The 12,389-nt window shown below is 53.3% G+C and overlaps 3 protein-coding genes across 3 annotated transcripts; all 3 read right to left on the reverse strand.

The window, feature by feature from the left end:
* Positions 1–1,785: 1,785 nt before the first annotated feature.
* Positions 1,786–3,561, reverse strand: PG985_012335 (uncharacterized protein; the record flags this gene model as incomplete). Its single annotated transcript, XM_066832102.1, has 1 exon — positions 1,786–3,561. One exon carries the CDS (start codon positions 3,559–3,561, stop codon positions 1,786–1,788), a length of 1,776 nt encoding a protein of 591 aa, XP_066680152.1.
* An 812-nt stretch (positions 3,562–4,373) lies between these two features.
* Positions 4,374–6,664, reverse strand: PG985_012336 (hsp70-like protein; the record flags this gene model as incomplete). Its single annotated transcript, XM_066832103.1, has 5 exons — positions 4,374–5,452; positions 5,534–5,912; positions 5,984–6,149; positions 6,235–6,412; positions 6,622–6,664. The coding sequence occupies 5 exons, from the start codon at positions 6,662–6,664 to the stop codon at positions 4,374–4,376; spliced, it is 1,845 nt and encodes a 614-aa protein (XP_066680153.1).
* Positions 6,665–7,699: 1,035 nt separating this feature from the next.
* On the reverse strand, positions 7,700–10,934 carry PG985_012337 (glycoside hydrolase family 47 protein; the record flags this gene model as incomplete). Its single annotated transcript, XM_066832104.1, has 2 exons — positions 7,700–10,663; positions 10,722–10,934. The coding sequence occupies 2 exons, from the start codon at positions 10,932–10,934 to the stop codon at positions 7,700–7,702; spliced, it is 3,177 nt and encodes a 1,058-aa protein (XP_066680154.1).
* Between the last annotated feature and the right edge of the window lie 1,455 nt (positions 10,935–12,389).

A 12,389-nucleotide genomic window follows, 5' to 3' on the forward strand; every position in this document is an offset into this window, starting at 1 on the left:
GGGGGCTTGGGGTACAGTAGGAGCAACCACACCACAACCCCGCGATGCCCGCCCAATCCCGCAATCCCGCAAGCACCCCCTTGACGTATCTCGCGTCGTGATTGCTTCCATGTCGGATCCATTATGTCAAGAGTCAAGTTGCTGCAGGCCAGCTGACGAACTCATGGCCGCGCATTCTCCAACCCCGTGTGACACGGCATCATGCCGGCATGGGTAGTCTGTTCTTGTTTTGCCAGCCAAGCCATGCAGAACCCTCATCCACCTGCATACATCAAGCCTGCATTTCTAGTCATAAGTCCCTTTTCTATTTCTCCCCTTCCCAGACCATCCCCCCCTTCTCCTCATCCACTCGTGTGTCTCCTTGCACCGCATGAGCCTGACTATACACAGCATACTAATCCCGCGGGGTCAGTCGGTTTGCGGGACGCCATCCTCACTGTGCTAACAGACATTGAGCAATGTTGGTCTCAACCCCCAAGACTTGCCTATTATGTAGGTGCTTGACTATAAACAGTATGTACACGCGGGCTTCGGCCAGTTCGAAGCTGTTGGTGCAAGGATGCTCCAGTAGCTCGGTGGCTGGCAATACAATTGTGTATATTTGGGACATATCAATCAATGACAATGAAATGCATCACCATATATTTCAGGTCTTCTGGTACTTACATACCCCTCGAAGCACGTAGAGGAGGCGGGAGTGGACGATTCACGCACCTATGTATGCAACCTGTCTGTGTGCACGCTTCTGCACGGAAGCGACTGTGGTACAAAATGCGACTTCGGCATCACGGCAGGCAACCTGTATTTCTATCGATTCGAGCCTTCTGCTAGGTAGATACTTGGGACAGAGTAGAGCCACTACCTACTGGCAGGCAAACAGCACTATATTGTTTCTCATGTATTATTGCAAGTTGCTTGGAAATAGTACTGCCGACTGTTGTGGTGGCCGATCACAATGGAATAATTAGCCATGCCAACCTCAGCTCATCAGAGTTGATATCCATCCCCCTTGGCCTCTCAACCAAATACGGCAAGACCGGCAGGCCCAGAACTGCTCAGATGCAGATGTGCGTACTGTGCTGCTTTTCTTGCTTTCTGTTGCTTCCTGGGTCAGGCATGGGCTGAGACTGTTGCGGCTCTGCGTACGGACTGGCCCGCCGTCCACCGTTCGGTCATACATCGGCCGCTCTGGCTACCTGTAGGCCTGCCGTCCTTCTTAGCAACTAAAGTATCACGCAAAGAGATGGCTGTAAGCGAAGTTGCCTGCCCAGGTTTTGTCCCGTCCCCCGCATTGTCGACCCCAAGGACCAAGGGAGCCTGGCCGGGCCTGGCCTTCGGTTCCCCTGTCCCGAGATACAACGCCGCCGCTGTGTCTGGTAGGTTCGAATTCATAACATACCAAATAATCGCCCCCTCTTGAATCATTGCACTTTTGGGCCGGCCGGGATGAAATTGACACTGTCGTTTACGAACCGCACATTTTTTAAGTCTGATAGAGAGAGAAGTACACCAAAGAAAGAAACACACCACCTTGACAAATTCCCTTGGCCGCCCGTGTATGTTTGCCGAAGACCATCCTGGGATATAGCATAGAACCTTTACCATATTGAGCCAATCACCCACGTGTGCTCCCTCCCTTGGGGTATACAAGTTCCGCGAACGCCATCCATACCTAATTGCCAACCACCACGGGGTTGCCTGCCGCCTCCATATCGAGGAATCCCTGTCGTAGAAAGACAAGCGAATGGCACAACCCCTTATAATACATAGTACACATCAGTACATTTAAGCCTGCTCGCCATTGCCGCTAGCTCCGTTGGTCGTCCCCTTCGGCCGACCTGTAATATCCTGCCAGGTGGCGCCGAACCTGCGACCCGTGCTAGCCAGCAGGCCCTCTTCCTCATCAGCTTCGGCATCCTCATCGAGCTGGTTAACGTTGAGCTTGGGTGTTCTGAATAGGCTCGTCAGGAAGACCACCAGGAAGATGCCAAGGAAAGCGAACTGCGCCCAGAAGTCGACCGCGCCGAACACAGGCCAGTTGAGCGTGATGCGGTTCAGGAAAGTGCTCATGACGGTCGGCGTGCACGTCTGGAATGCATAGTGGCGATCCACCCACTCGGAGCAGGGCTTGACAGCCTCTGGGTGGTCCTTGCAGCTCGGCTGTTGGTCGAGGTGGTGAGGCGGCAGGTCGCAGAACATCTGTGTGCCGAAGGATGCATATTGTGGCGCGACAAGCATGGCAATAGCGTAGTTGATGGCAAGAACCATCAATGCCAGCATCACGGTCGCAATCAGCAGTGCCTGCGGGGCAGTCTTACCCTTGCGAATCTCAAAGATGCGCAGCCAGAGAAAGCGAATGCCAATCGTGGCTAGTCCGGAAATCGAACTGCAGAAGAAGAGTAGGATCAACAGAGTCATCAGGACGTAGTCAACAGGGAACGCCCTTGCCGTCTGCACAAAGATCCAGTTGATAGGCTGGAAAACGTTGATGTGAGCCAGGATGTAGCCACAGTGACTCTTGCAAACCGAGTTGGCGGCCTTGTCGATGCCCGTGATGAGCATCGACACCCACACCAAGATGCAGACTAGTATCAGCAGCAGGCCGCCAAGGAGCTTGATAGGTCGGAACACGGCTTCGACCTTGTTCCATGCTCGTACAAGCCAGCTCTTTCCTTCGCCTTGCGCTTCGGCGGCAAGTCGTTCTCGCCGAACCAAAGTCCGCTCTTCGCGGACCAAGGCCTCCAGCTCCCGTCGATCCTTCTGTGACATACCTTCCGCGCGACCGGCGCTGCGCATCTCTAGCTGTCTCTGGCGTTCGCGGTTCTGGTCCAACTGAGACGCCGTGTTCTCGGATAGCTGCGGAGCCGAGATTGACGGTGCAGATTTAATGAAGGATACGGGCATAAGGGCGAGGCCGGATCCCGTGTATAGGATGTAGAGGATCGTGCCCAGGGTGACCAGCAGCCCCAAACCAAACGTCAGTGCCTTCTCGGCATGGTTCTCGTCAAGCAAGCGCTTGAAGAAGTCGAGATCAAGATGTTGGCCACCTTTGCTTCCCGCAGCGGGCACGAAGAATCCAACCAAGAAGAGAATGACGACCAAGAGGGCGAATGCGATGGTGTATTTGGCTGCGCCCCAGAGCCTGCTGCCTAGAGTCTGGTGTCCCTCTTGTTCTTCTACCTCATCGTACTCTTCATACCAGAAGTAGGAGAAGGGAATGACGACCATGCACAGCAGGGCGTCGAGGCTATACAGACAATAGTAGACTACTTTCAAAGTAAAGAGGATATTGTGGACACGAGAAGGTGTCGCCCAGTCTTTCTTGATGCCGTTCGTCGAGTCGGTCGTGGCGGATACGAGGGCAATGTCGACTGGGAGAAGGAAAACGGTCGCCAGGAGCGCTGTCAAACTCAGGATTGTAACGGTACTAACGATGGCAGAGCGTTCGCGGTGCGTCTGCCAAGTAAACGTGACTAGAGCTGCAGCGATGAGGGCCACGCCGATGGCTACGGCGTATGCCACCCAGATCAAGCTGACCTGCACATAGCCAGCGCTGGCCATGGTGGGCTTGAGTGGATAGACGGTTAGGACCCGCGTCTGTCTGCTGCACAAATGAAGAGAAAGCCAGCGATAGAGTTGGTTGGTCAAGAGCGCTCGTTGGAAATATGTCACTGTTGAATGACTCGAGAGAGGTTGGGAAATCCGACAAAATGAACCCAAGGAGCTGGATCAGTGTTTGTTTGCTGCGTGCGCTGCGCTTGCATGGCTTCAAACAGTGACGTAAACAAGGCGACACAGGGATCCCCCCGGCAATTGCATAAAGCCCGATATGGGCTGGACAGCAACCCGTTCGCTCTGCATTGGGCATTATGCACTAACCTCCACCATTCTACATAAGTAAATGGCCAATCCACCACTCCACCCCACGATGAGGTCTCTGGAATGGATTTGCACAGGCGCAGTCACAGTCGCAGTCACAGTCACGATAGGTAGATAGATAAGTTGGAATTCTTTGTTCATACTTTGTTTGATTCATTCGTTCGGTTCTCCCCCTTTGGCTTTCATTCTTGCTTCCTAGTCTACATTGCAGGCGCCAGAATAAACTAAACGGAGGAGTATAGGAAGGTTGGCGCAGCGAAATCAAAAGAGCGCAAACCCATCCTGCATAAATGACTTTTAGGGCTCCCTCAATTCATTCCCAAACCGCGAGGAGCAATGGAACCCATTTTCTTGCCCTCAAATGCCATCCATCGTCTATCACGTATAAAGATGAGCGTAAATCATTACTGGGCTTCTCTTGAACCCAGCCATAGCTCGTCGAGAGACCCTCTCCTCCCAGACCCTACTCCCCAGAAAATAGAAAGTGTGTCCGTTTATCGGGAGGACATGGCCTTGGTCACGAGGCGCTTCAGGGCAAGCTCCTTCTTCTTCAGGTCCTCAGCAGAGGAGTCCTCGATCTCCAGCTGGCCCATGGCGTCGCTGAGAGACTCCTCGATTCTCTCCTTCTGGCCGCGCTTGAGCTTCAGCGACATTGTGGGGTCGGAGACGATCTCCTCAACACGGCTGATGTAAGACTCGAGCTGCTGCTTGGCCTCGAAGCGCTTGCTGAAAGCATCATCGGTGGACTTGAACTTCTCGGCCTCGTTGATCATGTTCTCGATCTCAGCAGACGAGAGCTTACCAACGGAGTTGGCAATGGTGATGTTGGCGCTGCGGCCGGAGGTCTTCTCAGTGGCGGTGACCTTCAGGATACCGTTGACATCGACCTCGAAGACAACCTCGAGAACGGGCTCACCGGCGCGCATGGGGGGGATGGGAGCCAGAGTGAACTCTCCGAGGGAGGTGTTGTCCTCGCAGTTGACACGCTCACCCTGGTAGACGGGGAACTGAACGGTCTGCTGGTTGTCGGCAACAGTGGTGAAGGTTCGCTTCTTGATGGTAGGAACGGTCTGGCCACGGCCGACAACGGGAGCGAAGATGTTGCCCTCCATGGCGACACCAAGGGACAGGGGAACGACGTCCAGAAGAAGGAGGTCAGAGGTATCGGCGGAAGTGGCCTTGCCGGAGAGGATACCGGCCTGGACGGCGGCACCGTAGGCAACAGCCTCATCGGGGTTGATGCTCTTCTCGAGCTTCTTGCCGTTGAAGTAGTCGGACAACAGCTTCTGGATCTTGGGGATACGGGTAGAACCACCGACAAGGACAATCTCGTCGACTCCGCTCTTCTCGCAGCCAGCGTCCTTGAGGACCTGGGCGACGGGCTCGAGAGTACCGCTGAAGGCCTTGGCGTTCAGCTCCTCGAAACGAGCACGGGTGATCTGGAGGAAGAGATCATCGCCATCGAACAGCGAGTCGATCTCAATGGTGGTCTGAGCACCGCTGGAGAGGGTACGCTTGGCACGCTCGCAAGCAGTTCGGAGACGACGCAGGGCACGGGCATCCTTGGAGATGTCTAGAAAGTATCAAAGTCAGTAAAGAGGCACGACAACTAGAGAAGGCATCTCATGTGGGACAAAGGACTGAAAAAACTTACCCTTCTTGGTCTTCCGGGAGAACTCCTTCTTGCAGTGCTCGAGGAGGTTGGTATCGAAATCTTGACCACCCAAGTGGGTGTCACCGGCGGTAGCCTTGACGGTGAAGACACCACCCTGGATGTTCAGGAGGGAGACATCGAAAGTACCACCACCCAGATCGTAGATGAGGACGTTGCGCTCCTTCTCGGACTTTCCGGAGCCGAGACCGTAAGCGATAGCGGCGGCGGTAGGCTCGTTGATGATACGCAGGACGTTCATGCCAGAGATGGCACCGGCGTCCTTGGTGGCCTGACGCTGGTTGTCGTTGAAGTAGGCGGGCACGGTGATGACGGCCTTCTCAACCTTCTTGCCAAGCTTGACCTCGGCAATCTCCTTCATCTGTAGTCGCACACTGTTAGTGGTCTGTGGCTGGCTGATGCTGTTGGGCAGAACTTTTTCTCTGTGCTTACCTTGGTGAGGACCATGGCAGAGATCTCCTGGGGGGAGAAAGTCTTGGTCTCGCCGAGGTACTCAACCTGGACCATGGGGTTGGAGCCCTGCTCGACGACCTTGAAGGGCCACGACTCGATATCCTTCTTGACGATGGGGTCATCGAAGGGACGACCGATCAGACGCCTGTTGGAGGGGTCTTGTCAGCAAACCATTGCACTGGGATATGCAGAAAAGAAATTTCCGTGAGGGAGGAAAAATATCGGCTTACTTGACATCGAAGACGGTGTTGACGGGGTTCATAGCAGCCTGGTTCTTGGCCGCCTCACCGATCAAACGCTCCTTCTCGTTGAAAGAGACGTAAGAGGGGGTGGTGAAGCTACCCTGCTCGTTGGCGATGATCTCGACATTGGTACCCTCGTAGATGGCAACACAAGAGTAGGTCGTGCCTAGTAAAAACAATCATCATTAGCGACGCTGTGTTTGTTTTCTTCTCGGGTCTTGTTTTGCATTTGCAAATGCTGCTGCTTGTCGTCGCAGCAGCCGGCGCTGCGACACTTCGCACACAAATGCCATGTGCGTTTGCGCACAGGGAATTTTGTCGAATGTGGGATAAATGTGGGCGGCGGGCACAAAGTGAAATTGGTGGTGAACATACCCAGATCAATGCCGATGGCACCGTCGTAAACTTCGTCAGCCATTATTGCGACTGTGATGTTCTTCTCGTTAAAGATGGGAAAGATGAGAGAGAACAGAAGAAGGGGAGTGGATTGATCAAGAGGGAAAGGGAGACAGTCGACGAAAAGATGCGCCTCGGAGGAGTACAGGAATTATCTAGATTTTGAGGGCCTGGTATTTTTCTGCCGAGTGGTGGTGGGGCTGGTGGTAAAGAAAAAAAAATAAGTTGCGACCTGCTCTTCAGGCTTATCACACCGCCACCAACCCACTCTCCCCTCACTCACAACCCAGGCAGGCCAGCCAAATTTTCAAAAAGAGGCCCGTGCTTTTGCTTCTTTTTTCCCTTTAGGCGGGAGGTGGGCGAAGGAAAAGTGGGAGAACCTTAGCGCTCAGGCTCTGATATCTTATCCAGAGAGAGCGGGCCAAATTCAACGCCTGAGACTGGTGAGGGTGAGAGGGAGGGGCATGCTTGCTACGCCATCGACACCACTAAATTGAGGCGAGCTCTCAATTCTGCTCTTGTTGAATATTCGATGCTCACTAGCTTGGACCCTGACTCGAAAATTTGCCCTGGCCTGCGTTCCCAGTATTTTCATGTTACCACTTCATATCCACCTCGGTAGTATACGGGGTTCCCGAGTCCATGCAAGGTGCATGCATCCCTTGGAAAGAAAGGCATATCTCATCAGCATTTCCAGGCTGTGAGAGCCGAGCCGAGACCCCTCAAATTTTTCACATTGCACGACCGCTCTCACATGGTGGGAGGAGCGGCGAATGGGGATTGACTTCGGGTCGGGTGAGACAGCCCACCTTAGCGGCCCCGGAGTAAAAATGCTTTTCACAATATCACAGCAGCGACTGGCTCCAGTCACTGGCGCATATGCGCTTCGTAGAGCACGGCGTGTAAATGCTGTACGTGCTGTGCAAGTAGTCTAATAGGACCGACCCATCGAGATAAAGAAAATGCAAGACGTGACTTCCCCCTATGCTGGATGCAAGAACCCCTGAACGCCCACGCATGCCTTCAATCGCAAGACTGTTTTCCTCGCTCACCTCTGCTACAAAACAACTAGATTCCCAATCGTCAAGCCCTGGCTCTCGACGTGGTATCGCCTCCGCAGTCCCAAACTTTTCGCCTTCTCGAGCGCTCGATATGTCTCGTCGCCGCCCCCTACCATGACCATAGCAATGGGGTTGTGACGCAGTATGCCTGCGGGCGTCTTTTGTAACTCGTCCAGCAACGGCCGGATAAAGTTGAAGCCCCATGAATTGCCTTCTGATTCATCTTCCTTATCTTCCGAGACAATGATGACCAGCTGTAGTGCGTTGCGATTAGGGGCGAATGACGGGATGTTCGACAATTTCTCCGAGAAGGAGCAGCCACCTCGCCTCATGACAATGACTTGATGTGCTTTCGCTGCGGCATCCGGAAGCTTAGCCCGGCATGCCTGGTCGGCGAAATAGACACGACCCCAGGTTAGCGAGTCGATATTCACGCCTGTGACCGGGTTTGGAGCTTCGCGCACGTCAGGCAACGGTGCTGCTCCTAGACCCGCAGGAAGAATAGCTGCAAGCTCTGTGTACTCATACTCCGGCTTTCGAACTGGTTCAGGGGCAAAAGTGGAGGCCGGTTCGCGCAGAACTGAAGTGATCTGCTGAAGAAACGAGCTGAAGATATTCGAGGACCCAGGCGAGCCAGCCATATCGATAGAAGACTGTACTCCAGCCTGTGCCTTGCCTTCAGATGCACTAAAGTTCGCCGGGGTCTCGATTGGTGGTGGAGGGATCTCCGTTTGCAGCAGGATATCGATACTGACCGAATCCCTAATTCGATGGAACAACGGGTCCGACATTTCCGCAAGAACATCCCTGGTAATGAATACCTTCTCGTCGCGACCCAAGGCTAAATGGCCAATACTGGAGACTCGCCATGCACGGTCGATGTAGTCGGGAGGCTCTTCGAGAACAAGTGTGATTTTAAGACCGTTCAAGCTGCTGATCGCAATGCCATCACTGCCCATGCGAACGAGATTATGGCCTCCAAACATAAGGCTGAAAGTATTCCCTACAGAGTGCTGGGTATTGGTGGGAAACTCGATAATAGAAGTATGTTGCTGCCGCATTGCCGCGCATGTGCCATCGGGTGGGAGCATTGCAGGCGGCAATGTCCACGGGAATACCGTGTGGTTGGACCTGAGTTTCAATGCAGACGCTGCCGACTTTTCATCGAGTGCAGCCGCAAGCAATTCCTGGTCTGGTATGGCGTGTATGTTAGGAATGTGGTGTAGGCGGATCAAGCTGGCTGCGTGATAGAAATCTGGCCGAGCAGCTGTGGCTGATCCAGACAGAGGAAGCTTTGGCGGTACGGGGCAAGAGTTGGTATACTTCTCGTCATAGTAGGGCATGACTCCCTTCTCGACAGCCTTCTTACTTGCCTTGAGCTTCCCTGCTTTCCGTGGAATGATTAGCGGGTGCCCTTCTGTGGTGAATACATAAGGCGCATCCAACTTGTTCAGCGGATGGTCCGAATCGAAGAGCAGATACAGGTACTTGGCAGTCTCCCCTAGAAAGAAACTTTCCATTCGATCGCTCTTCTCTCCAGTCCTCACATCCTGCAACCCAGACCAACCACACTTGGTCCAGCACCGCCTTCTGACATCTTTCAAGACCATCTCGCCGGAATACAGGTACCACGGGTCTTTAGTAGCACGATAGAGGTGGTAAGTGGATTCGATGAATTCAGGCCGGCCCGGCCACCATCCAAGCCCGCCTTCAACATGGCCGTCTCGGACGGACCAGCGTTCCGGCAGGGCCGAATAGCGAGTCCATAGGGCCGTGTACAACAGATGTGTACCGATTGCTTCATCCAATTCCCCTGCAAGTGCCAGCAAGCCCGAATAGTAAGCGCCTAAGCTGTCTATCCAATACGCTTGGGGCGAGCCCGTCGAAATGTGAGCGTTGATGTAATGCGGATGGTGCACATCGGAGTACAAATGTCGCTTGATGGCAGCATGAGCATGATGCCAAGCCTCCAGAAATGCATCAGCCGAGTTGTCCTCATCAGACAGCGGCGTGTATAGAGAATTGGGGTCCAGCTGGCTTCCGTAAGGGGCTGGAATCGGCATGGTCCGGTTCGGTAGCTCGTGCCCCGATAGTAGAATGTGGGTCTTGAGGGCGTATTCAAAGAAACTGTCGATGCCTGCTCCTATTCCAGAAAACCCCCCTATCCAATGGCCAGCTTCGGCATCCACCCCGGCACCGATGAGGCCAATGTTACTCCTCCTCGACCAAACAGCCCAGAAAGCTCTCTTGGCGGCCTGCTCGAACCGGGGATCACCCGTCAGGCGACTGAGTACGGTAAACTCGAGAACCAAGCTTCCTGCACCAGCGCTGCAGGTCTCCGTGATTTCCGGGAATCCGTCCTCTCCATTTGGGTGTAAACTGACGTTTTCGTGAAGAGGGGAATTCAAATAGAACGGGATGCCGTGGCGTAGATTAACCCGCGGGTAAGGCATACCCGTTTGTGTGTAGAAAGCCGGCAGCAAACGCTGGGCCAAGTCGAGGGCTAGACGGAGTAGCTGGCCATCATACTTGAAGCCTCTGGGCCAGATGATGGGGTTTTGCTCTAAATCGTCGCCGCTTCTTCGAGGGTCGTATCCCGCAATCGGCAAATCTCCAACAGCGAACAAGTGCGCACTCAGAAGTCCACCAACACCCCGGATAACCGTTTCGAAGACCTGAACTTTGCTGTCCACATCGAAGCCCCTTGCGCGAAGGCCCTGACCTGACCGACCGTGCCGCCCATCCCCATATTGTTCTACCAATGCAGCAACGCCTGCTTGGAAGTCGTCTAAGGCTTTCGGCCCGGTGTCTCGGTCGTCGGGGGGCGCAGAAGCAAGGATGGCCAATGTCGAAAGGCTGTCTATGAGGGTCAGGGAGTAGTTTCCCAGGACGTCGTTCAGTGCGACATTTCGTGGGTTTTGCGCATCGCGGGTCAGTGGTGTGCATGAGACAGGGCGTAACTATTAACATGGATTTTAAGTAAATCAGACCGTCCTCCTAGTGGTGGCGGGTTCATACCTCATCTTCGGGAAATGCGATATGCATGTAGTTGTCGAAGCCGTGATAAAACATGTCGACCGTCTCGTGCCTTAGTTGCGCAATGTGATCGGGGTGCATAGCCCCCACGGAGAGCAGCCATGTCGACAGGAAGAGGATGCATAGAGAAGTGCACCAAGCACGAGGCATGCGCCCCGATGCATTGTGGTTGGAAGCCAACGTGCAGCCGGCCATGCCTGGCAAGGGCATTACCGGCAATGAGTATCAAGACGATACATGTAGAAGGATCCGGTAGAGAAACGCGGCGGGGGATAGCCGGTAAAGACGAGGTCGCCGTGAGCAATACCAGTAAAAGGCAAGCAATTGGGTGTGGAAAGTCGGTGGTTGTTTAGGAGGTATTGAAGGGTGCAACTGTAGGTGAACAACTCACGAGACCACCACCATCTGGACCTTCCATAAGACCTTCCATAGCGTCAAGCTTTCGGAGTAGTGGGGGGCGAACGCTGTTGACCAACCACCAAGCTTAGGCGGGTTTTAGGACAGATCGCTGCACTGCACGCCATGCCCGTCACTGGCCTTTGAAGATTGAAGAGTGGGCCGACCTATCACAGCACTTGCTTAATAAGAGCATTGAATTCAAGCATAGAGACGTATGTCCTCTGGCCTCTTGTATTGCTTTGGTGTGTAGTGAATGAATCAATGCTTGAATAGTCACGCTTGTAAATATTGAACAAGATAGGTGGCTACCTATGATTGTCAACCCAATACTGAAGACTTAGGTTTACTAAGTAATACAAAGACTCGGTCGGCCTCGAGTGTTTTTTGTTGCCGATTTGAGACTTGTAAGCACTTCCTGCCGCCGATCTGACAGGGGTGGACTAACATGGTAAATGCAACATCGATATATCGATACTCATGATTCGGGATAGATGTAGCAGACAGCTTCATTGTGACAAGGCAAGCTTTTCCCAACTTTGATTCAAGGTTTGCGAGAGCTATCTGCGCATCTCAAGAGTCGCTAGCTAATATCAAGCGCATTATGCTTCGCCCGGGAGCGAATCAAGAGTAGACACTGCCAGGTCTCGAATGCTGCCAACTACGGCAACATTGGTGAACGATTAGACTCATGTGTAATACTTTACGAGTGTGAAATTTGAGGTTTTCCAACATCTGTTCTCGGATGATTTCACTGATTATGTTCCCGGGCCATATCAAGGCAAACATCTTGAACATTTGAGGATCTTGCAAGCAATGAATAACATAAACCCGGCATTTCGGATACGGACTCTGAGCTATGTCTAGTATGCCTAATCCACCACCACATCAAATCCAACCCTCTCCGTGGTCCTTTTTTTTTTTCCCTCATCCACAAGGAGTTCTCATCCTACTGGCTTCGAGAAATAGGTTGCAGGCGTATTGTACGACTTGGTCCAATCTTACAGGGGGGCGACGGTTGTTCCTCATGGCACTGGGATCAAATTTCCAGAGCCTTTCAGACCACCAAAGCTTACTGTCACATCATACTGAAGCAAGCACCTAGTGCAGCACCGTTGTGAAACGCCGTTATGGCGTTCATGCATCGATGCCTTACTTAGCCAATGGCATCCAAGTTGGACAAGTTGGGCGAGGATTACTTACATACTCGCTTTCCGAACCCTTGGACCGGTTTGCTGCATCCTTGATCTATCT

The sequence above is a fragment of the Apiospora marii genome (assembly GCF_038362585.1).
Source record: "Apiospora marii strain CBS 49790 chromosome Unknown utg000009l_segment0_segment0, whole genome shotgun sequence".
NCBI classification, from domain to species: Eukaryota; Fungi; Ascomycota; class Sordariomycetes; order Amphisphaeriales; family Apiosporaceae; genus Apiospora; species Apiospora marii.